At 42.2% G+C, this 25727-nt stretch overlaps 1 protein-coding gene and 1 long non-coding RNA gene across 2 annotated transcripts in view; one reads left to right on the forward strand and one right to left on the reverse strand.

Annotated features, from left to right (window-relative positions):
* Positions 1-25727, reverse strand: part of LOC309367356 — a 124851-nt gene that overhangs the window by 17170 nt on the left and 81954 nt on the right. The window lies entirely within an intron of this gene.
* DNAAF10 (dynein axonemal assembly factor 10) lies at positions 810-17687 on the forward strand. Its single transcript, XM_081906487.1, has 8 exons — positions 810-1085; positions 3804-3904; positions 6038-6168; positions 8846-8947; positions 9813-9928; positions 13285-13419; positions 14981-15078; positions 17006-17687. Exons 1-8 carry the CDS (start codon positions 891-893, stop codon positions 17211-17213), a joined length of 1086 nt encoding a protein of 361 aa, XP_081762613.1. The 5' UTR covers positions 810-890; the 3' UTR covers positions 17214-17687.

The following is a 25727-nucleotide window of genomic DNA, read 5'->3' on the forward strand; positions in this document are numbered from 1 at the left end:
TTTTGTATGCCACAACTGCGGCTCGTATTTTGTTAGCTAAAAAGTGGAAAACCCAAGAATTACCAACGATAGAATGGCAGATGAAAATGATGGATTTTTCGGAGCTAGCTGACCTAACCGGAAGAGTCCGCGACCAGAAGGAGGAGGAGTATCAGGAAGATTGGATCAAATTTAATGACTATTTAGTTAAACATGTTAAGTTAAACTAACTGAAAACAGCTTGCAGATACTTAATTGGCTTAGGATTTTATTCAAGTTAAGTGATGAATTAATAGGTTTAATTTCATAATGTGAAGATCTAAGGATGTTAATGTTTAAGTTAAATTATTTTAAGAGCTATGATTTGGAAAACCGTTCAAAGGACATGCAATGTAATTCAACCAAGGGGAAGCGAGGAAGTCACTTAATAATGTTAATAAGTGTAATTTTTAATAAGGTTATGATTTATGTTTGTCTGTTTGTGTTTATAATGTTGTGAAAATTAAGAATAAAAAAAAATTGGGGGAAGAAGATGTTGGATTCTCTTTCCTTGGAGATTTTCAAAGCAGGGGAACGAGGTCCACCTGTCAAGGATGCTTTGGTTGAGATTCCTGCATTGATGACTCTATAACTGGATGATTCTAACACATGCAGCTTTCCCTTTAACTTTCTATGATGCTGCGGCCCTTCAGGTGAATAGGCCGCGCTGCCCCGGGGGCCGACGGGAGTTGGAGTCCCCCTGCCGCTGACCGAACCTTTATTGGCCAATGAGGAGCGGCGGGGAGTCCAGCGCTGCGCCCGCTGCGTGCTTCCGCGCTGCGCCCGCTTCCTCCCGGTAGCCCGGATGTGGCCGTTGTTGGGGCAGCCGAAGCCGCGTCGGCTTTGAACGGGGAGCCGCTGCGGCCGCCGCCATGTCGTCTCCGGGAGGCCCCCTGGAGAAGCCGCAGATCATCGCGCACGCGCAGCAGAGCCTGAACTACACGGCCTTCGAGTGCAAGTGGGTGCCCAGCAGCGCCCGCCTCGTCTGCCTGGGCAGCTTCCCGCGGGGCAGCGGCGTCGTCCAGCTCTACGAGCTGCAAGGCGGCCGCCTCCACCTGCTCCGCGAAGTGAGTGAGGGACGGCGGGGCGGGCGGGCGGAGCGCGGGCTCCCGCTGCCTTTCGCCCGCTGCTGCTGCTGAGGAATTTGGTCCGCCTCGTGTTTGCTCAGGGGAGGGAAGGGGAACGAAGAATGGGAGGGAGGAGCGCGGTCAGAGTGGAATGGGCTGCCATAATAATAATAATAATAATAATAATAAAAAAATCCAACTCTAATCGTGCTCGTCTCCCACGTTGTGAGAACTATGCCCTGAGAACTACAGGTGAAATTTAATAAATTATTATTATTCACAATAATTGTTCAATTTTTACACCCTCATTTGTAGTTCACAGGGCAGTTGACAACCTACACATACTATGTGTGTGTGTGTGTGTGTGTGTATATACGTATATATATATATATGAATATATGTATATGTATATATAAATATATACATATATATGTATATATTTATATATATATATATATGTATGTATATAAATACAAAATATGTAATAAAAATAAGAACAAAAACAAACTGATAATCCCCTCCCCCGTCCCACAACCCAATTAAAAGGGTATACAGTGGTACCTGGGGTTACATATGCTTCAGGTTACATACGCTTCAGGTTACAGACTCCGTTAACCTGGAAATATTACCTCGGGTTAAGAACTTTGCTTCAGGATGAGAATAGAAATCGTGCTCTGGCAGTGTGGGGGCAGCAGGAGGCCCCATTAGCTAAAGTGGTGCTTCAGGTTAAGAACAGTTTCAGGTTAAGAACGGACCTCCGAAACGAATAACCAGAGGTACCACTGTATAGCAGAGGTAGGCCCAGGGACCAGATGCGTGTTCAGCATGTTTTTACATGAGTAGAATGTGTCTTTTTATTTAAAATGCATCTCTGGGTTATTTGTGGGGCATAGGAATGTCTTCATTTTTTTCAAAATATAGTGCGGTCCCCCACAGTGGACCGGCCCCCTGCTGAAAAAGTTTGCTGACCCCAGCTTTATATGGCTAATATATTTGGTCACCATTGTTCACTCATTGTTCATTCTGGGCCATTGTAAGTAGTAATCTAATTGTATTCAGTGATTGAGGTGCCTTGGGTCAGCTAAGTAAGTTTGTGACTAGGATGATATTTGAATTGGGCTCATAGCTTACATTCTTACATAACGCTGCCTTGAGTCCCTGTTGGGCAAAAAGACAGGATATATAAAAATATATTAATACAAAATAATAATAAATAGAGACACATTTAGAGATGGGTGAAGAAGTGTAAATATTAAACAAACATTACATTGCTTCATTTTATCCATTCCAGTCCATACATGATTCTCTTTATTATTTGATCCTGTTTTAGGATATGCTTACAGTTCACTTCAAGGTGATAACTAATTTCAGTTTCAACTTTTAATTACGAAGATTGATAGTGAACTCTAAGCATATCCCAAAACAGGATCAAATAATAAGAGAATCATGTATGGATTGGCATGGATAAAATGAAGCAATGTAATGTTTGTTTTACTCAGCATTTGGCAAACTAACGTTCAGTAATCAAGCACTGTTTAGAAACCAATAATGATGGGGAAAACCATGCTGATCACCATGGTGATAACCATTAGCTTTGCTTGTCTACACAGCCCTTTGCTTCCTACACAACTTTTGTTGCTGTAGCTATAGCAATGTAGGAGAACACAATGTTGGCTGCCTTATGCATTGAGGAGTAGATTGTAGATAAAGTATTGAGGAGTGAGAGTCTTTTCGTCCGATAGATTGGCGGGCCAGTTATGGAAAATCAATCATGAGGTCTTCTCAATGAACAACTACTCTTACTGCTTTCTACCATTCAGAGAATGAAGTTGTTTTATTTTAGCGTTGTTCCCAGTGACTAGCAGCCTATTTACAACACTTGTTTAAAGCATCCAGCAATTTTTTCCTGTTTGTGCAAGGATTTCCACCTGAACAACAGAACTTAATCTCTCTTTCTCCTTCCCTGCACCCCACATCTATTGTTATGCCCACTCCTTTGAAGCAGGTGGGGGTGGGAGTGGGGCTGCATGGAGAAAGGAGGCGGAGAGGAATCCCATTGCGCAGGCAGAACTCTTTGTGCTGGAAGGATGACATAAGTGGATACAGCTCATAATTTTTTTATAATCTGATTTTAGTTACGCAATCCTATCCCCAAAACATGTGGTATATAAATAATACTAGTTCTGATATTTGCCAATTTAAAAAATATGAAAAGGGGAGGGAGAAAATAATACGTAAGTTGCAATCTACTTTTATGTTTGCAAACTATCAGCAGTTGCTAGGTTTACTAACTATGGACATCTCTGAAATGAATTGGAAAGAAGAATGACAGCTTAGTCTATGGATGCCGATCCAAGAATGAGTCCAACTGAATTCAAGTGGAATTTACTCCTAGGCAAATGTGTATGGGATTGCAGCCACAGCGACTTAAAATAGACTTATTAATGACAAATCTCTCCCATATTCACTTAGACAAATGCAATTTCATAACCAGAAATCAGATTAAAATGTGTGACTTGTCTGTTAATATCAATATTTCATGGTGCATATTTGAATTTTGCTAAAACCTACCAGCAGTAACTTCAAACAAGAGAAACTGACTTTTGACGTTTACTTTTTTATCAGCACTTAATATTAACAGAACCAGTCTGTTAGATTGGACAAGATAATAAATGTAAAATTATTAAGCCTTCCTCCTAGTATTTTTTTCCTTTCCAGATTGAAAAATCAAAGCCTGTTAAATGTGGAACCTTTGGTGCTTCTTCTCTGCAACAAAGGTACCTAGCTACAGGAGATTTTGGTGGAAATTTAAACATATGGTAAGAACATTTTTGCTGGTTAATACTGTTTAAAGCTCCATTTCACACTTCACCTATTCTTTTGTTCTCAGCTAATTCAAATTTGTCACTTTATTTAAGTCATCTTAGTTTAGGATCACAAAGGTTTTAGGCAGTTGTAACCTAATTCAGTTATATAGAAATTTTAGTTACCTAATTATGCCACCTCTGTCTGCATGGTTTTGTGACTTTCCAAAGCAGTTTGTAATATGCAATCATAGACTACTATTTTAATTTTTAAATATCAGTGAGCATATTTAGGTAGTGTTTTTAGATGCTATTGTTTTATAAATTTCATAGTCTTTTTGAAATATTCCCTTTACAGGTGAAAAACCGCCAAAGATAATGGCACTTGGTTGTTGTTGTCTTTTTGGGGGGTGGGGAGCTTTCTGCATGCTTACCTTTTGACCCTTATTAATCATGGTTTTCAAATAAAAAATGTATTCAAATAAAAATATCTTGAAGGTCCCAGGCCACAGAGAGGTTAGGCTGGCCTCAACTAGAGCCAGGGCTTTTTTCGGCTGCGGCTCCAATCTGATGGAACACTCTGTCACAAGAGACAAGGGCCCTGCAGGACTTGACATCTTTCCGCAGGGCCTACAAGACAGAGCCGTTCCACCAGGCCTTTGGTCAGGGCGCAGCCTGACTCTCTCCTTGGCAATCTTTACAAAACTTTAGTTTATGGTTGCCATCAATTTTGATTTTAATTAATTTTTATAATGTTTTTATAACGTTGCACTGTTTTAGTGTTGTTAGCTGCCCTGAGCCCGGCTTCGGCCGGAGAGGGCGGGATATAAATAAAATTTATTATTATTATTATTATGGTTTCACCAGACAGGGAAATCCATGAATCTGTATACCTTGTTAACAACTTGCTTTTGTTTCCTGCACCAGTTCTCCTAATACATGTATTAACTACATTAAATAAGAGTATTTTGCATTTTCTTCGTTTGCCCTGATAAGCAGAGGGTGTATGCGGGTTGTTGAATGATAGTAGCATTGACTAGCTAGAAAGAAGCACAGTGCCGAGATGCTAAAAGAAAAAGTAGATCTTAAGGGAAAAAGAAAGACCCTAAAAAGAACAGGATTTGCAAATATGGAAAGATTACTATTGAACTCACAACCCAAGTGGCACATTTTGCAACCTTCTGGTTCTTGATGTCCCTTTCTTGAATGATTTAGAAAACTTCCAGTGTTCCTAGATGTCAGCAGCTAATACTCAGGCAAAAGTTATTTGCTTTTGAATTCCCGCTCCCCCCTTAGGATTTCACCCAATCTTATGATAAAGCTATAAAAAAGTTAAAGGGACATATTTCAACCTCCATTCTCCCATTTCTTTTTCTTTCTATCTTTTACGTTTTTACTAGCTCTTACTATTTAAACCGGTTCTCATGTAGTACTAAGCGAAAACATTTAGTATCAGATAGCACAGCAGCAACAGGACTGGGGGGGGGGAATCCTCCAGGAACCCGCAAATTTGCTTATTTGCACTAAGCTATGATTTGGCTTAGCACTGCATGTGAACTGGGCCTTTGCAGGCTCAGCATACCAATCAAAAAATTGAATTGTAGCCTTGAATTTTTGTAGTTTGGATTGTGAAGGTGTTTCTTGAATCTTTGGAATTCCATCAGTTTTTGGTGGGAAAGGAAAGAACACAGTTAAAAAAATGTTTGCATCAAATTTGTCATTGTAACAAATACCAATGATAAAAAAATGTTGCTTCTTAAGGCTTGAGCAGGTTCAGATTTTGATTAATGGGTTGTTACTCCTAAAACCACTTTTGGTTTTTGCATCAGAAATTTCACAAATTTTTGCATACCATTTTAATTATCGCTGCTGTTTGAAACTGAATTGAGAATAGTTTGCTTTAGCCATTGTGGTATAAAATATCCCTAATTCAATTTATTGAGAACCATTAAAGAACACAAACTAATTATGCCATAAGCTTTCATGGATTAAAGTCCAGTTCCTCAGGTGCACCAGCTTATGACATGTTAGTTGTATTCGTCTGTAAGTTGCTGTAAGACTCTTAGCTCCCCCCCCCCCCTGCAACAGACTGACATGGCTTTCCCCTTGCAAATCGTAAAAAAATAATTGTTCCTTTCTGGTGTTTAGGAATTTGGAAGTTCCAGAAATCCCAGTGTACTCTGTGAAGGGACATAAAGAAATAATCAATAGTATTGATGGCGTTGGTGGCTTAGGAATTGGAGAAGGAGCGCCAGAAATTGTGACGGGAAGTCGGGATGGTGAGTTAGATCTACTGCAGTGTCACTGGTTAGAAGGAAAAGCGAAGTGGGTTAGGATAAATCCAGTTAATAGCTTCCATTGATTACCATTCTTCTGTCTTCACATGTTAGTGTTATGAACTAATTTAGTCCTGTTATCTAAATTTAAAGGGTGTTTCCATCTACTCAGAAGTAAGTACTGCTCAGCTGAATGGGGCTTACTCCCAGTGGAGATTGGCATGCTTTCCTGTGAGTAAGCCTGATTAACACAGCGGAACTTACAAGTAAACGTGCCCAGGATTCTGTCACCTGTCTTTACCATAAGATAGTTTCTGAGACCTAAGCAATTCTAAAACATTGTCTTTTCACACTAGGATAACTATGTAGGGATATTGAGAATGGGAAAGTGAGAGGATTGAGAAGCTTGGGGGATGGTCTACTCTTGCTTAAAAAAAACCTACTAGATCAAAATATCTTGCATCTCCTAAGCGTTGCACGGTCAAGGGTTGTACATGTGCACTTTCTTGAGGCCACTGGATTCTAAGCTCCAGCAGCTGAGAAGAGCATTGCCCCTGGCTTGCTAACTCAAGGTCCCAGTATATTTCTGGGAACTGGAATTGGCTGAGTGGTCACCTGATGTCTGACATTAAGGGCAGCATCCTGGACTTGTGTCCTCCTGCCTGACCGATCCAGAGCTGCTCAGTGGAGAAAGTTGGGGAGGCCAATGCTTCTGTCATTTACTGGAAAGGGGAGGGGAGAGTGAGATGCAAGTGGAGACTGGTTTGTCACTCTAAACGTGAGAGAACATGAACGTGCCTGAATTTGTGGAGGGAGGACAAAGGAATGAACGTCTACTTCCTGTCTGCCCCCACCTTTCTAGCAGTTCATTTTCTGATGGGTCTTCACTTGCACTTGTTTTATTTAATGTGGCCTTTTGCTTTCTATGAGTTCACTTACGAGCTCCTATGAATCACTTTACAAGCATAGCAGCTTGTAGGATGGGGAACTAGTGAATAGCTGTTAGTTGCAGCAGTTCTAAAGTAACACCGCATGATGAAAGGTTGTTTTCTGCTGCTCCAGAGAAGCGGACACGGAGCAATGGATCCAAACTACAAGAAAGAAGATTCCACCTAAACATTAGGAAGAACTTCCTGACAGTAAGAGCTGTTCGACAGTGGAATTTGCTGCCAAGGAGTGTGGTGGAGTCTCCTTCTTTGGAGGTCTTTAAGCAGAGGCTTGACAACCATATGTCAGGAGTGCTCTGATGGTGTTTCCTGCTTGGCAGGGGGTTGGACTCGATGGCCCTTGTGGTCTCTTCCAACTCTATGATTCTATGATGTTTTGAGCTGTGCCTATGTGCAGCAAAAATGGTGGAAGGTTATATTGCTCTAGCAGGGGCTGACCAGGGAGGTGAGTGGCAGCAATCGCAGACCATTTAAATCCTGTCTGATATCAGGTGCTCCAGAGGGTGCAGTACATTAGCTTAGGATAGGTCATTGGCGTTGTAGTTTTTTTATTTTAAAAAAAGAACACCAGCTGGAGCAACACTGCATGGCTGTATCTCATTGGGCAAGCAGAAATGCCACGGTGTCTACAGAGATGCAAATCAGCATGGGCATTTCTACAACTACAGTGTTTACGCATGCTTGGGCACATTAGCTATTCTGTAAACTAGTAAGTGATAGTTTTAAATAAGTCCATTTCTTGTGTACTTTCCAGGCCCTGCTGAGCAAATCAAGTTTTGCTGAGCAAATCAGAGCAAATCAAGTTTATTTAGGTATAATAGGAGAGTAAAAAAGAATGAAAATAAGAAGAGTCTTTTTCTGATTTCCCCACCCTTAAATCATGTCGAGCTTTTGTAAAAACTTATTGAATGATAAGCCTATACTTTTTCTATTATTCTGTTTCAAAGGGATGTCAGATGAGGACCAGGCCTTTTTGCGGGGTGGGATGAGCAGGATATGATAAAAAGCAAATCAGCAATCTAAAAACAAAAATCTGTCAGATTTTTAAGACTTGGAAGAGGATGCTCTTACAGCTCTAATTAATAAGACTACACCTACTGATTAGTCCAGTCTATCACTGCTTATCCATAGTTGTCCTCCCCGCCCCCTGCCCAGCTAGTATATACTTGGTAACAGCAGTCTTGGCCAGCCTTTTTCCATTCTAGGTTCCTCCTCAGCTGCCATATGATATGGTTACAAGGGTACTGCAATCAGATCTACATATGCTGTATGTTCTATTTTGAGTCCCACATAGAACAGGGTTTTCACATAAGTCATTAGAGGGCTGTAGCAAACTGATATCTGCATATATGAGGATACAAAAAGAAGAACATAAAGCAAGACAATTGCCGAAAGATCTGTATAATTTACATATAAAAATGTGTGGTATTAGTAGGCCTGCCTTCTTAATGGAGATTACAACTTCCAGGAAACGGAAGCTAGTATTTTAGCTGAGTTGCATCTTCTTTAATTTATCAGTTAGTCCGCTCATTGCATGAAACAGCTCATCCATCAAATTGTGAAAGCATTGAAACAAACTCTTCTATTTTTTAAAAAAAATACATTAAAAATGAATAGGAGTAAGGGAGACATTAATAGTGTTTTATTAAGCAAGTTGCTGGGGCCGAAGTGATAGAATAAACGCCACCAGGTATTTTAACAGTAAAATAATAATCCATTATCCACTTTTGCAGGGAATGTGAAGGTGTGGGACCCAAGACAAAAAGACACTCCAGTTGCCAATATGGAACCAGCCCAAGGAGAGAGCAAGAGAGACTGCTGGACAGTTGTGTTTGGTAAGGTCTCTCTTGAGCTGGTTGATTTTTGATGGCATACAAACATATATCATGGAACTTGTCTTTGCTCCCATCGCTTTTGTACCATAACATGGAGTTTAAATGACTCTATATGAAATGGAGTCTGTAGAGTGCTTCTTTTGGAAATATAGCTTTCAGCTGCTTCCTTTTCTCTTTGATCTTCTCCAGGTTCTAGCTTTCTGTGGCAGAAGCACCACTTCAATTGCTTCTGTCTCCAAGAATGCAGTTTTGACATTTTAAATAAATTAAGCAATACAGGAAGACAGTAAAAGGTAAAGGGACCCCTGACCATTAGGTCCAGTTGTGACCAACTCTGGGGTTTCGGCACTCATCTCGCTTTATTGGCCAAGGGAGCCAGCATACAGCTTCCAGGTCATGTGGCCAGCATGACTATGCTGCCTCTGGCGAACCAGAGCAGCGCACGGAAATGCCGTTTACCTTCCCGCTGGAGCGCTACCTATTTATCTACTTGCACTTTGACGTGCTTTCGAACTGCTAGGTTGGCAGGAGCAGGGACCGAGCAACGGGAGCTCACCCCATCGTGGGGATTCGAACCGCCGACCCTCTGACCAGCAAGTCCTAGGCTCTGGGGTTTAACCCACAGCGCCACCCGCATCCCTACAGAAAGACAGTAGCTTGCACTAAATCTTTCCAGCTGTTGCCCTTGTCCTTTGTTAAATGCCTTTATCTCTTCTTGAATAGTAATAACCTGTCATTCCAGGACTGGTTTTCTACCAGAAATGCATTATGCTTTTATAACAGAATAGGTGCACAAATGTGACTTGTTATAAAAATTGTTGGTCATATGATTTTTTAAGCAGTGCCTCTTTTTTTTCCTAACTAGGTAATGCTTACAATCAAGAGGAACGTGTTGTATGTGCCGGCTATGACAATGGGGATGTCAAGTTGTTTGACCTTAGGAACATGACACTGCGGTGGGAGACCAACATCAAGAATGGGGTAATGTTTCACAAATATATGTCTAAATGTCCATCTTTTTAAAAAAATATTTTTTGCAATACAGATACTTCTAGTCTGGGAATTATGCTTAGTGCGATTAAAATTAAGCTGCAGATTTAGTTATTTTTTTCTGTGCACTTTTTTGGGGGTATGGCAAAAAAATATTACTTTTTGTATGACAGTAGTCAATACAAGTTGCTAAGTTTGCATTGGTCCTCAATACTTTGTAGTTCAGGCTTTTGAAATGACATTGAAAGGATGCCTTTGTTACAAGGCACGGATCTAGAGGAATAAAATCTACACAGTGAGAATGAGAAACATACCGTATTTCCCGTGTATTAGATGAGGTTTTTTGACTAAAAATTCATGTCAAAAAACTGGGGTTGTCCAATACACGGGTAGTGGCAAGGAGGAGGTGGTAGAGAAGCAACACGTCTGCCAGTCAGCCGGTTGGTGGGAGCGCAACTTCCTCTGATGCTGCAGCGAGTGCGAAACAATCTAAGGAGTTTTTCCTGCCCGCAGCTGCGTGGGGGGAGAAGCTAAACAACTTTGGTCCATCTCCCCTCATTTTCTTAAAACTGAGTCTCAAAAATGGGGGGTGGGCTTCTTATACATGGGGGCATATTATAGGCAGAAAAGTACAGTACTTCGCTAAATGAAAAGTGCAGTTCTATACAGAGTTCAGGGTACCCAGTCCTGTTGGCTGGGATTTCCTCCTTTCCCCTAAAAATCACGCAGTTGGTCTTGGGCCTGTGTTCTGGAATGGCAAGCCCCCTTGCTACATGTCAAACCACTTCTGAAACTCTTTTTTTATAATTTTATTTTCAATGCAAAATTATAACAAAAATTACAAACATTGAATTCAAGATAATACAGTGGTACTTTGGGTTACATGCGCTTCAGGTTATATACACTTCAGGTTACAGACTCCGCTAACCCAGAAATAGTACCTCGGGTTAAGAACTTTGCTTCAGGATGAGAACAGAAATCATGCGGCGGTGGTACGGCAGCAGCAGGAGGCCCCATTAGCTAAAGTGGTGCTTCAGGTTAAGAACAGTTTCAGGTTAAGAATGGACCTCCAGAACGAATTAAGTATGTTACCAGAGGTACCACTGTACTATACAAACACGAAAGGAAAACAGAACACAAAAAAGGAAACAAAACAAAAGAAAAAGCACACATCTACAAATAAAACCATATCTTCATTCTAATCTAGTCATTACATATATAAACACATACTGACTTTTTTCCTTTGTTCCTTTTACTCTCCTAAATTGTGTCTAATGTAGATTACTTCTATCTTTATACTTTTTTTACACCATTTTTCTTTTTCTTCAACCTTGTAAAGCATCATTCATTACATACCGATATGTTTATTCCAGAACAATGTTTTTTCATATACAGTGGTACCTCGGGTTAAGTACTTAATTACTTCCGGAGGTCCGTACTTAACCTGAAATACCACTTTAGCTAATGGGGCCTCCTGCTGCTGCTGCGCTGCCGGAGCACAATTTCTGTTCTCATCCTGAAGCAAAGTTCTTAACCTGAAGCACTATTTCTGGGTTAGCGGAGTCTGTAACCTGAAGCGTATATAACCTGAAGCGTATGCAACCCGAGGTACCACTGTACTCTTTAGTACATCCCCATTCTTTTAATAATTTCTGGTCCGATTGTCCCCTTATGAATGCTGTGAGTCTTGCCAGATTTATATATTCACGAAAATTTAATTTGCCATTCTTTCATTGATGGAATTTTTCTCCCTTTCCTTTTTTTTTTTTTTTTTGCTATAAGCATCCTGGCAGCTACCACTTCTGAAACTCTTGTAGTCTCAAAGCCAGATTACAGTTGATCATGAAGGTCTGCTGTTATAACAGGAATCCCCCGAGGCTTGCCTAAGCTTTTGGATTGCTCCCAAGGTCCCTAATTACACTTCCCTTGGCAAGTGTATTTGCTGCCCCCTGTCAGAAAATCCCCAATTGTGTAGCTAGAGAAACAGCTTGAGGTTCTCTTTACTGTTGCACGGTATTTTGGAGAAGAAGAAGAAGAAGAGTTTGGATTTGATATCCCGCCTTTCACTCCCCTTCAGGAGTCTCAAAGCGGCTAACATTCTCCTTTCCCTTCCTCCCCCACAACAAACACTCTGTGAGGTGAGTGGGGCTGAGAGACTTCACAGAAGTGTGACTAGCCCAAGGTCACCCAGCAGCTGCATGTGGAGGAGCGGGGAAGCGAACCCAGTTCCCCAGATTACAAGACTACCGCTCTTAACCACTACACCATACTGGCTCTGGAGGTGCTCAGAACACACCCAGAGTTCAGTGTAACCGCAGTGAAAATCCCTTCCTGGTAGGAAAGGAAGGCACAGAATCACACCTAAAAAACGGCAAGGCCCGCTCTTTTCATTTTGAGCTGAAGACTTGTTATGCCTGCCTCTACGCTTCTGTGGTGCTCCAATCACCTGAGAAGGTAAAGAAGAAAATAAGCCCCAGCCTGGTCTCCAGTTGGAATTCAAGGCGTGGGGCAGGCATCATCCTAGCATTGTGCTGGCTTGTGAGGCTGCTTCTTAAATTGCCCTACGATTCAGGAATATTCTCCCCTATTCCAAACTTCAGAGTAAGGGAGGCTAGCAGGTGGTTGCCCATAACCCCGGATTGTATTGTTGCAATTGGGGAAGGACCCTTGGAAACGGGTCAGGATCCCACAGACTGTGTCGTTTGGGTTGGCTGCTCAGGGTCTATTCCAGCTGGGCTGTCTTCCCACTCTACCCCACCCCGGTCAACTTTACATTTTATATCATTTATTTTAGTCCTTTAAAATTGTAAGCTGCCTTTGGTGCCTTGGCAGAAGGGCAATACAGTGGTGCCTCGCAAGACGAAAATAATTCGTTCTGCGAGTCTCTTCTTCTAGCCGTTTTTTCGTCTTGCGAAGCACGGCCATTAGCGGATTAGCGCTATTAGCGGCTTAGCGGCTTAGAAAAAGGGGGGGGGAGGGAAAAAACTCGCAAGAACTCGCAAGACATTTTCGTCTTGCAAAGCAAGCCCATAGGGAAATTCGTCTTACGAAGCACCTCAAAAACAGAAAACTCTTTCGTCTAGCGAGTTTTTCGTCTTGCGAGGCATTCGTATTGCGGGGCACCACTGTATATAAATGAGTGAATGAATGAATGAATAACATGCATATATAACTATACCCCAGAAGCATCACTTTGATTCTAGGCATACCTAAATATACATAGGAATGGCCTGCATTCCTTTCCATCTTGGGCTCTTTCTCAGTGGGCCTTGCTTCTAAATAAATACAGTTAGGATTGCACCGCAATTCTGCTGAAGTCTTAATGCTTGCTTGCTTTATGCTTCTAGGTGTGCAGTCTTGAATTTGACAGGAAAGATATAAACATGAACAAATTGGTAGCAACATCACTTGAAGGAAAGTTTCATGTTTTTGACATGAGGACTCAGCATCCAACTAAAGGTTTTGCTTCAGTTTCAGAGAAGGTACGGTATAAAACACAGGCTGTTCATTGTTCTGACAGAAAATACACTACTCTTGCCATGGGGAAGAGGCAAAGCAAAAGGTTTAGGTGGGAACAGATGCTCATAAGAGTACTATGACTGGGGCCCTAAACCTCTGGAAGACTTTCCCCCCTGAACACCCTTATGGGGCAGTAGTTGTGATGGCTTGAGAATACTCTCCGCAAGAAAAGCTTCTGCTCACTCAGAGATACATAGATACAGTCTTTATTTTACATATGTACAAGCAGCGCACATAATTATGCGTCCGAATCTTGAGAGTCAGATTCCCGAAGTGACTTACGTCCGCCCCTTTTCCAGCAGAAGAGGCGAGGCATTCTCATTTGATGTCTCTGCCCCTGGCGCTTTAACCCTCTCCTTTCCTGAGCAGATGGAACCGGCACTGCATCGCTGTCAGTGCCAGAGGCTCTGCTCCAGCATCTGAGAGCCTTCCCTCCTCCTGATTTCCCCTCCTTTCCTGCACTGGTACTTCCTGCCCCCCTTCCTCTGCTTGTCTCTCCTCCTCCTCCCCTGCGTTCTCCGGCAATACCATGACAGTAGTCAACTAACTTTTTGCAGTGGGGATTTTTTTTTGTAAACTTCTATGAAAAGGTTCTCTCTCCCCCCGCCCCCCCAGTCGTATATAAATGTTGTGAAATAAATTGTGGGATGAGGGCCTTCTGGTGGTTCCCTTGCTGTGAGAAGCCAAGTTACAGGGGACCAGGCAGAGGGCCTTCTCGGTGGTGGCGCCTGCCCTGTGGAACACCCTCCCACCCGATGTCAAAGAGAAAAATAACTACCAAACTTTTAGAAGACATCTGAAGGCAGCCCTGTTTAGGGAAGCTTTTAATGTTTAATAGGTTATTGTATTTTAGTGTTTTGTTGGAAGCCGCCCAGAGTGGCTGGGGAAACCTAGCCGGATGGGCGGGGTATAAATAAAAAATTATTATTATTATTATATTGTTATGTTTGAGCAAAGAAAAGGCGTAAGTTTGGAGTGCGGTTGGATGGTGCCTTCTATGCCTCCTTCCAGCAGCTCCTCCAGCCAAGCTGGTGCCAAATGTCTGAGCTGCCCCTCCCTGCCCCAAAGGAGGTGCCTCCTCACACTGCCCCACAGGGGCCTGGGAAGCACCCCCTCGCCAGCCCCAGAAGCACCATTTGCCAGGGCTGCTGCAACCAGTGGCGTAGCGTGGGTTGTCAGCACCTGGGGCAAGGCAAGTAATTTGCGCCGCCTAACCCGTGAATTTGTGCTCCCTAACCCGTGGATTTGTGCCCCCTAACCTCCAGATGTTGCGCCCGGTGCAGCCGGCCCCCCCTGCACCCCCCACGCTACGCCACTGGCTGCAGCTAGCAGTCACAGAAGCCTTTGGGAGGCAGAGATGCGAGAGGGCATCAGAGGAGGGAAGGAAGGAAAGAGGGACAGAGGCCAATGTTGCCCGTGGCACCCCTGACCATCATTCAAGGCACACCAGGGTGCCATGGCACACGGGTTGAAAATCACTGGATTAGACTAATGTATGTACAATTTTTGAATAACTTTGTTTAGGCCCACAAATCAACCATGTGGCAAGTTCGGCATCTTCCACAGAACAGAGATATATTTGTGACTAGTGGAGGAGCCGGAAACCTTCACCTTTGGAAATAGTAAGTATTTACTGTTCATCCGGGTGGGGTGTGTGTGTGCAGGGGAGCAGGACCAGGTTTGTTTGAGTAGCCCTAATTCTGTACATTCAGTTACGGTGATGGTAGCTTTCATGTCGTAGGAGAGCTTTCTGTTAAGACCGAATTACCGTTTTTTACGCCCTATAGGACGCACCTAGTTTTTTTTTGGGGGGGGAAATCAAGGGGGGAAATCCCCCCCCGGTTTGCGCAGCCATCCCCAAGCTAGAAGAGGGAGACGGACCACTCTGTCTCCCTCTTCTGCCTTCAGGGACAGCCTCTCTAGCCTCCGTTCGGCAGTGGCTTGCCCCGCTGTCCCCCGAGCTTTTGGGCTGCAGCCCGCAATCCTTGCGAGCCTGCGGGACCTCCCGCCGGGCTTGCAAGACTTGCGGATAGCTTCCTGAAGCCTGGAGAGCGAGAGGGGTCAGCGAAACCTGCATTCGCCCCATAGGACGCACACACATTTCCCCTTTATTTTTTGGAGGGGAAATAGTGCGCCCTATAGGGCGAAAAATACGGTATTAGAAGTGGCTTAGCTTTACATCTGCAACCTAACATTTATTTGGCAGTGGATATACGTTGCAGGAAACTTAAATAATTTTGCCATCACTTTGTGTTGAAACGCAGCTGTACATTCCTCGGCCAAATGAAAATATATGATCTTTGTTCCATAGATTCCTTACTAGTGTTCCTAACAGTGACTGTCCTCCTGTAATATGTTCATGCTAACAAGTCCCTGAAATAATACTTAACCAACACAGATTTGTTTCTAGTCTCCCTGTAAGTCTGTACAGGGAACACACTGTCCAATGGCTCAAGCCCTTTGTTTCTTCTCTGCCTAGCTCCTATAAACTGACATAATTTCATTCTCCCTTACTCAAGGGTGGCTAGTTAGAACTAGAGTATTAGGGAGGAAGTTTTGCTGAGCTGCTAGGCTCTTCCAGTCTGTGAATTGGCTTGATGTTTATATGAGCCTTCTTGCTCCAGCAGCAGTGTGCTTTGCTCCAGTACAGATGCCATTTAAAACTAACTTCTGAACAGAACCACAATCTCCTTCTGCTCTTGGGTGAGACAGACAAGAGAAGAGGCTTTAAATGGCTCTTTTAAATGGCTATATTGAGCACATACTGAATATAATAAAATTCAGGAATAGCATACATCTTCTGTTTTTAATGTCTGTCTTTATTGCTGTTTTTAAAATTACTCCAGCTAGAGGTTTTTTTGTAAGTAGCATACACGTCTTGATAAATAAATTTCAGCACACATATTTATGTATTTTAACATTTTACCAAGCAGCTTTATAGAACAGAGAGCTTATTGACACAGCCTTGACCAGGCATAGGCAAACTTGGCCCTCCAGATGTTTTGGGACTACAGTTCCCATCATCCCTGACCACTGGTCCTGTTAGCTAGGGATCATGGGAGTTGTAGTCCCAAAACAGCTGCCAAGTTTGCCTATGTCTGGCCTTGATGTTTAACATCCTTCTGAGCTTTGGTTTGCCTAAGGCTGCAGTATTCACTTTCCTGGGATTATGCCCCATTGAATTCAGTAGGACTTCTGAACAGACGTGCATAGGAATGTACTGTAACTTAGCATTATTAAAATTCTGGAATCTTCTGCATTTCCTTTGTGATATCTCCCATCTCCCGCAATGTCAGTAGGATATAGTTTTGGGAGTTGGATTTGAATGTGAAGAAACCAGATTGAGGAGTCACTTGCGAGATGCATGAAGTGACCTTAGGCAAGTCACGATCTTAGCCTAAACCAACTTACAGGATTGTTGTGAGGGTAACATAAGATACCCATTGTAAGTGACCCTGAACTCTTTGGTTGAAATATTGATATAAAAAAGAGCATGTGGTGTGTGCTTATAACAGGCTTTTCACATACCTTTTTTGATCTATTTTCCAGTGAGTATCCTGCACAGCGGTCTAAGCAAGATTCAGAGGGAAATGAGATGGGAGTAGCAGGTTCGGTTAGCCTTTTACAGAATGTGACGTTGTCAACGCAGCCTATTTCAAGCCTTGACTGGAGCCCTGACAAAATGGGTCTCTGTGTCTGTAGTGCCTTTGATCAGACTCTGAGAGTACTCATCGTCACTAAACTGAACAGGATTTGACAAAGGACTTCTAAGGAGGAAAAAATGTATGTGTTCCAGAGCAAGAACCTTTTAGAAATGTAATGGAATCTCTGTATGACCTCATGCTACAGAACAAAATGTGAAACATTTTGTCTGGGGTACTTTTCACCATTTTGAAGTGTAGCGTACATTTCTACAACCTGTGCCTTCGGTTTTAGCACATTAAGACCTGTTTGTATGTGACACACTTAAGTTCAAAGTTTCTTATGGTTGTGGCCTTTTTGTGTGTACAGCAGTAAAAATTTGTTGACATTTGTTTAAATCATTTTTAATTATTTTGTGTGTCTGTTGCCCACAAAACTAAACCATATCTTAGAAACCAACTTCCAGAACCTTTAAAGTACTGCATTTGTTATTATGTTCACCAAAATGGCTTTGATTGCACTTATTTTCTGCATTTAAAATTTGAACAGCTGTGTTTTAATGTAATAAAGGTTAATGTTTGTAGTGATATTTTTCAGTTATTGGCTGCTTATTTAAAATAGGATAAATAAACATGAATGGAATAGAATTATAATTTGAGTGTAGTTTGCTATACTCCGGCCAGAAAGATGGGTTTCTGCACACCTATTTTGATATTTAAACCACACCTATTTTGATATTAAAACCAACTTTGCTCAATTTGCAAACATTTTACTTTTAAGATCAAATTTGCTTAAACTAATTTTGTGCTTGTGCTTAAAAAGCAGTTGAATATTAATCAGATTTAATTCCCCACATCAATGTGGTGTTTTGAACAAGCTTTTATTCTTTTTCAAGATCAATGTAATCTAAATCTACAAACAATAAAAGAATAATAAAATAAGTTGAAAGGTTTAACAGATGAACAGAAAATAATATAAAATGTCAGACAGGTCTTAAAAGCACAGAAGAAGCACTACATCTGAATCACTGAAGAGATTCCAAATCAATTTTTATTTTGATTAAGTGAGAAACATCTAAGCTTCCAAAGTATGCATATACAGTGCACTGAGAATCACTTTGAACATGATTTTCCACAAGGTTGGAAAAATCCACACATGCCAGAACTGGATGCTTGCCTTGAGTGAAGCTGTGGACAGTTTTAAAATAAATAAAAATAAATAAAAAGTATTTTGTCGCAGAAGTGATATGTGTGACCAGTCCTGTGAAATAGTTTGCAGTCTTGAAGATGTTCATTAAAAATAAATAAATTGTGCAGTAGAAACATATTGCAAAGTTTCAGTTAAAACAAAGGAATTGTAAAACTATGATTTCCAGAACTTCTCAAAAAAAACACGTTATTACTGCATCATATTCCAGGCCAATAGAATGATCTGCTTGATGACTTTGTGTCAAACATCTTGATTTCTGTGTTGTGCAGCATGGATTTTGCTTGTTTTGGAAGTAAGCCCCACGGAGTTAAAAGGGTCTTACTGAAGGGACAGAATACCCAAATCCTGTCTGTGAAATCACCCCAGGCTTCAATAATCACACCAGGCCTCAAAACTGTCCAAAACTCCTTTTGTCTTCTAAAAATCCAAAACAGCTTTTCTCTGCTCTTCTCTGCTTTTCTCACAAGATGCTGTGGCAAAAGGCAAACTGTTACTTTTCAAGGCTAATGAATAGGCTCTGTTCATAGCAGGCCTGAGAAATGAATCTTATCTCATTCTAGTTGCAACTTCTTGGACATCTTTGGACAGGCTGAACCTCTCTCATTCCCCTTTCCTGGGAAGGGTGCCAAGAGTCCCAAGACAGCTTTCTGTTCATGCTCAGAGGGCAGGACTCCTGAGGGAGGAGAAAGGAGGAGGGAACTAGAAAGGGGTATATATGCTTGTGCACATGACTGAACTTCGTGCATGCTTTTTGTGAATTATCACACTTGCTCCTTCTACCAGTTCATGGATGGTAGAAATAAAAAGCCTTTTCTCTGAAACTATTCCTTGAGTGTCTGTTGACTCCCACTTCCCTTTCCCGGGCGCAATATTTTTCCCACCCGAGGGCAAAGCCTCATAAGGCTACATTACAAGTAAATTGTACACAGAACTGTAGCTGCGTAGTGTCAGCCTATGCATGTCTACTCAGGAATAAATTCCACTGAACTCAAGAGGAAGTACTCCCAGTTAAATGTGCATAGGCATGCTGGCATAGGAAGTTCCAGACAAGGAATGACCGCTGGGAGGAGCACAGAAAGAAATAAACATGTTGCATCTGCTGCAGCACAACCAGGCACCATAACTCAATGGTTTGACTTCAACCCCAAAGGCGCACTCTTCCACCGTCTCCCGAGACAAAGGTATGTCAACTTTTTAAGCGCCTCAAGCCTTCTTGTTTTAATCTTAACACTGTAGAGCTGATAGCTTCAGTAACTGAACCCTAAAATATATGGTAAAGGTAAAGGGATCCCGGACCATTAGGTCCAGCCGTGGCCGACTCTGCGGTTGCGGCGCTCATCTCACTTTATTGACCAAGGGAGCCAGCATACAGCTTCCGGGTCATGTGGCCAGCATGACTGAGCCGCTTCTGGCGAACCAGAGCAACACACGGAAACACAGTTTACCTTCCCACCGGAGCAGTATCTATTTATCTACTTGCACCTTGATGTGCTTTTGAACTGGTAGGTTGGCAGGAGCTGGGACTGAGCAACGGGAGCTCATCCCGTTGCAGGGATTCGAACTGCCGACCTGATCGGCAAGCCCTAGGCTCTGTGGTTTAACCCACAGCGCCACCCGCGTCCAAAATATATGGAGGACCGCCAATTTTGCAGCTAGAAATCCTGAAACCAACTGGGGAACAGCAGGCCTTAGTTCAGGGTAGAATGTGGGGACGGGTTTCTCGTGTTTTCACTGTACCATCTCTGAGCTGCCTCTGCTGATGGGCCCAAGGATCAGATCCATCAAGAAGTCTATATCGTTTTGTTTCAGGGCTTTCTGGAGAAAAATGCCAGCAGTAGTTTCCTATGCAGCTAAACACAGTGGGGGACTTTGCAGTGGCAGAAGTCCCCCCCCCCAACCATTGCTGATGGGGCACTTCCAACATGTCCTCATCCCCCTTCAACAAAGATCAGGACGTGAGGTCTGCAATGTTAAAATGTCTATAAACCGAGCTTACAGAAAATTAGCTGTACATAATATGTCCATCTCAATGTTATGCAAGCTTGTAATAATAATAATAATAATAATAATAATAATAATAATAATAATAATAATATTTTTTTATTTATACCCCTGCCCATCTGGCTGGGCTTCCCCAGCCACTCTGGGCAGCTTCCAACAAAATATTAAAATACAGTAATCCATCAAACATTAAAAGCTTCCCTAAACAGGGCTGCCTTCAGATGTCTTCTAAAAGTTTGGTAGTTGTTCTATTTTACATCTGAAGGGTGTTCCACAGGGCGGGTGCCACTACCGAGAAGGCCCTCTGCCTGGTTCCCTGTAACTTGGCTTCTCTCAGTGAGGGAACTGCCAGAAGGCCCTCGGAGCTGGACCTGTGTCCGGGCAGAACGATGGGGGAGGAGACGCTCCTTCAGATATACTGGACTGAGGCCGTTTAGGGCTTTAAAGGTCAGCACCAACACTTTGAATTGTGCTCAGAAATGTACTGGGAGCCAATGTCAGTCTTTCAAGACCAGTGTTATATGGTCTCGGCGGTCGCCCCCAGTCACCAGTCTAGCTGCCGCATTCTGGGTTAGTTGTAGTTTCCGGGTCACCTTCAAAGGTAGCTCCACATAGAGTGCATTGCAGTAGTCCATGAAATGACAAAATGCCAACCCAGTTTGGCCAAATGGCCTGATAAGAGTTAAATTACATGTGGCATATAAATTCCAGCAGCATGTCTCATAGTAAACAGAATAGATATGTGTCCGAAAATGTACGTGAATATGAGTCTGGGACGAGCTGCACAAACTATTAAGCAGCCTAGTGTGGAGGCAAGTCTAGATCTTGAATTTTATCTAAGATAAAATGGGTATTTCACTCCCCCTGGGAATTCCAATAGCTGCAATGCATTGCTTTTTTTGTTTCATATGAATCAAAAAATTAATCTATATCCAAGAGTGAATAAAACCAGACTAATATTAGCATTGTTAAGCAATTTCAGTGTTGGGTTTTATTGTCACCTCTTTTTAAAAAAAGGCTTAATCATTTGATAGGAAACAACGAGAATAGCTCTGGGTTAAGGAAGCTGTGAATTAATACGTCTTGCCTCAGCTAAATGGAGAGCAATGGCCTTGTCAATATATTTGATTTGAGATGATGTGCCTGCAACTTAAGCATTTTATTTCAGAGAAGGTGCAGGATTTCCAAAATGGACCATGCATTAAGATATAAGATAGCCCCGTCTATCTTACGAAACAGTGGAAGGTATTCTGACCCTGTCCTCTAGTGGGGAAATGTCAACATTGCAGAAGGTGAAGCAGTGTTTTCCAAGCAACTAAATAAAAGTTATTCAGTACAGTATATCGGAAAGGTACAAATCCGAACTGATTCAAATGTATTATGATTTCCAGGCTTTTTGAGGAACCTGAACAATCAAGGAGACCTTGTCGCCGTGACTTACATGATTTCATTTTAAGACGAGTTCTACAGCACACAGTAGATTCCTACAGGCATGTAAGGGTTGCATGTATCTGGGCAAACAGAAGGCAGCTTCAACGATTTTGGAATCCAGCTCCTCCTCTCCATTGCGTAAGTGGTTTAAGTGCTAAACAAAAGGAGGAGGGATTGTCAAACTAATGCACTCCACTTAATTGTCTTTTCATTTAAGGTGTTTTTTTTTGTTTTTTTTTTGCATCAGACAAGTCTGTTTCATTGGAAATCAGTGCTTCTAAAACCTGAACTTTTCTCTGGCAGCTTTGCCATGCCTGAAGGCAGCAAAATGTTCCAGAGGACAGGTTCCTGTGCCACTACCCTGTGTTTGTGTTTTGGTGCGTACACAGGTGAAACTCGGAAAATTAGAATATTGTGGAAAAGTTCATTTATTTCAGTAATTCAACTTAAAAGGTGAAACTAATACATGAGATAGACTCATGACATGCAAAGCGAGATATGTCAAGCCTTTATTTGTTATAATTGTGATGTTTATGGTGTACAGCTGATGAAAACCCCAAATTAACAATCTCAGAAAATTAGAATATTAAATGAAATCAGCAAAACAAGGACTGCAAATAGAGCAACACTGGACCTCTGAGAAGTAGAAGCATGCACATGTACTCAGTACTTGGTTTGGGCCCCTGTTATGTACTGAGTTGAATAGGATCCAAACTGCAGCAGTCTGATTGGTCCTAGAACAATAGGATTCAGAATGCAGCAGTCTGATTGGTCTTAGAACAATGCAGCAGCATGACTGGTTGGCAGGAACCACCCAATCATGCTCCAGATAGAAGTGAATCCACAACCTGATTGGCTTACAGTAGAATTCCAGAATTAGCCAATCATGTGCAGCCCATTGTGTAAATAATGTATATAAAGCAGATACTTTGAGGGGACTTTCATTCATTCCTCCTCACCACTATGAGCTGAATAAAGAGCATGAAATCACTTTGCGACTCTGAGTATATTTCAGCCCCTTTTGCATCAATTACTGCCTCAGTGCAGCGTGGCGTGGATGCTATCAGCCTGTGGCACTTCTGAGGTGTTATGGAAGACCAGGAAGCTTCAATAGCAGCCTTCAGCCTTCAACTGAGATGTGTGAGGTTATGGACTAATAGAATGCTTTGGCTCATCCACACTGAATATTCTCTTTTACACAAAACAAACTGAGTGTCCCAACACCTTCTGAAAAAATGAAAGAGATGCTATGGTTATAAAGAGAGTTCCCTGAGTATAGTTTAGGATGGGGCCCAAGATACCCTGTTCTTTTCTGCAATGGCAGCATTAGAATAGATTAGTACCTGTAACCCACAGATCATCACATGCAGTATCTCAGATTGCAACTGCATGAAGCATGCATGCTGGATCCTATAGATTGTCCAGAAAAACACTTGTGACTACATGGTACAGTACTTTGATATGCTTGCCAATAAAGCTCTTTTCGCCTGCTGTAAGTTATGGCCATTCAATTTGTTCAGGAGCAAATATGGATTGTGTGGCTACTGGTGAGTGTAATTTATAGCAGAACAGCTACTAAATCATGCCAGTGGCATTCTTCATTACAATAAAGTTGTCTAATTGAAAGAAGTCCTCATTGACAATCTGACAGGTGGGACCGATCTTAAAAATGAATTTTGAATTATTGTGACTGCAGTTCCTAAATCGAGCTACTGTAGCTGTTAATCCTTGAAACAGGGCCCATATTCACCTAAAGCAGAGCTCTCAAGTGCTCTCTAGGTTCAAGCATAATTTGTTCCCAATCTATAGACTGCCAAATGAATTTGATGCTTTATGGTACTGAAATCAAATAAATCACCTTTTGATCACCTGAAAAGGCCTGCTCCAAATTCTAGGTTGTATAAAACAGACAGAAAACGGGGAGATTTTCCCCTTGACACTCATCTAGTCAGTCTAATTTTGCCATTAATAGAGCAAAGGTGCCAGTTCTTTTTGTCAAACTGAGCTGGGTTTATGTCATCTTATCAAATACTATAATTGATATTAAATAGAGCTGCAGCAATTAAATGAAATTGGATAAACTTTTAATTAGCTAAATTACCAACCCAGCTGCAGATATTGGTTTAAGTTACTAATTTTTTTAAAGTGCTTATAAAAATTGCAGGTGATAAGCATCAATGTAAAAGATGCATTCTTTTGGGACGTTCACTACATGTGTGATATTATAAAAAAAAACACTTCTTGCTTCAGAAATGTTGTTCTTTGCCCCCATGCAAATTTATTTGATAGATCCTAGCCTCATTATACCTGGGCGTAAGTCCCATTGAATTTAAGAGACTTGCTTCTTCATAGGCGTGGTTAGGATTATGCCGCAATTGATGAAAACTCAGATGCTCATATATTACAGGTGGTGCTGACCTGACTATCCTGGCCTACGTCAGATGTTAAAACAGGAGAAAAATGTCCAAGATGCCAGGGAGCTGTATCAGTATGCAAGGGATATTGCCCATGTAATCAAATTTTGTAGTCATACCTCGGGTTGAATGTGCTTCAGGTTGAGCGTTTTCAGGTTGTGCTCTGTGGCAACCTGGAAAACGGAGCGCGTTACTTCTGGGTTTCGCCACTTGTGCATGCACTCAAAATGATGTCATGCGCATGCGCAGAAGCAACAAAACGCAAGCCGTGAACCGTTGCGTCTTACGTTCCATTCAGGATGCGAATGGGGCTCTGGAATGGATCCCATTCGCATCCCGAGGTACCACTGTATATGGAAAATGTGCTAGAGAAATTTGGGGCCTTTTGTTTTGTCTGTCGGTGCCCATTTAGAGCCTGCCACAAACCAACAATAACCTGTTACTGGAGGGTTAAGTGGGGTTAAGATTGCAGCCTTTCATCTCCTCCTGCTGGTATTTCCGTATTCCAGTACGATCCCAAGTTTGGGAATACTTCATATTAGAATACATGATGAAAACTCAAGTCAATCATGTAGACTTTACATTGACTACACTTGGCTGCATTAGACCACAAGGGATTGGGGAGTCCAACACTGAAACTTATTGCCAATGAAAAAAGCGTAATCAGCTCAGAACATACCGCATCTATTAGAACAGCAATAGTGTCCTGAGTTTATTGAAGCCGCAATTCTGCACAGTATGATCACATCTTGTGCAGTGGTTATATTCCAGGAGGTGCATATATGCAAAAATGTACATAACCAAACCACCTCCTTGGAACTGCCCCCGTTTGACCATCTTTATCTTCCAAGCAAGGCAGAGAGCTTTTGGGCCCTCAGACTTGCTTACCAGGCTCTGAGATGCTCTCACAAGATCCCACGGGACTGTCTGAGTTCCTGCGAGATCTCGTGAGAGCACCCCAGAGCTTGCTAAGCAAGTCTGAGTTTAAAAGCTCTTTCCATGCAAAAGGAGCTTGTAAGCTCTCCGCCTTGCGTGCAATTAATTTGCGAGATTTCAACCGGTTGGCTTTCAACTACGTAAGGTTGAAATTGTGCAAAATCGGATCATACTGTACACACTTATTTGGGATTAAAGCCCATCAAACGCCTAAGACTGCGCTGCAAACAGTGTTGGATTACCCAACAGGCACCCTAAACATGTATTTAGGATGCCAAAAAGGATGTCACCAAAAAATAGAGACAGAGTGTTGGAATTCTGCCTCGGTCAGAGGAATGTGCCATCGCTGCAGGCACCGTCTGAATTCCTTGTTGACCTCCCCGCTGCAACTCCCGGCAGGAAAACAGGCGAGGTCTGTAATCTGCGATCCTTCCCAGATGTGAGAAGAACACACCATTCTCTCTCTCCCCTTTGGTATCCCCAGGGAGGGGAAAGAAACAGACAGAAATGTACCTACATGCTTTTATTTCTGCCTCTTACAGCAGTACAGAGAAACATGTCTGCACTCAACAGCAGAGAGAATAAACTCCACCCATGTACTTCCAGTACGGGTCATATGACACACACTGAGCTAACAT

The sequence above is a fragment of the Podarcis melisellensis genome (genome assembly GCF_964234715.1).
Source record: "Podarcis melisellensis genome assembly, chromosome: 3".
In the NCBI taxonomy this organism is placed as follows: Eukaryota; Metazoa; Chordata; class Lepidosauria; order Squamata; family Lacertidae; genus Podarcis; species Podarcis melisellensis.

Bases quoted from the DNA above. Each gene is read 5' to 3' on its own strand.
- DNAAF10 (XM_081906487.1), top strand. From the start codon at position 891: ATGTCGTCTCCGGGAGGCCCCCTGGAGAAGCCGCAGATCATCGCGCAC. The intron at 1,086-3,803 runs GTGAGTGAGGGA...TTTCCTTTCCAG, and splicing joins GCCTCCACCTGCTCCGCGAA to ATTGAAAAATCAAAGCCTGT. The intron at 13,420-14,980 runs GTACGGTATAAA...AACTTTGTTTAG, and splicing joins TTGCTTCAGTTTCAGAGAAG to GCCCACAAATCAACCATGTG.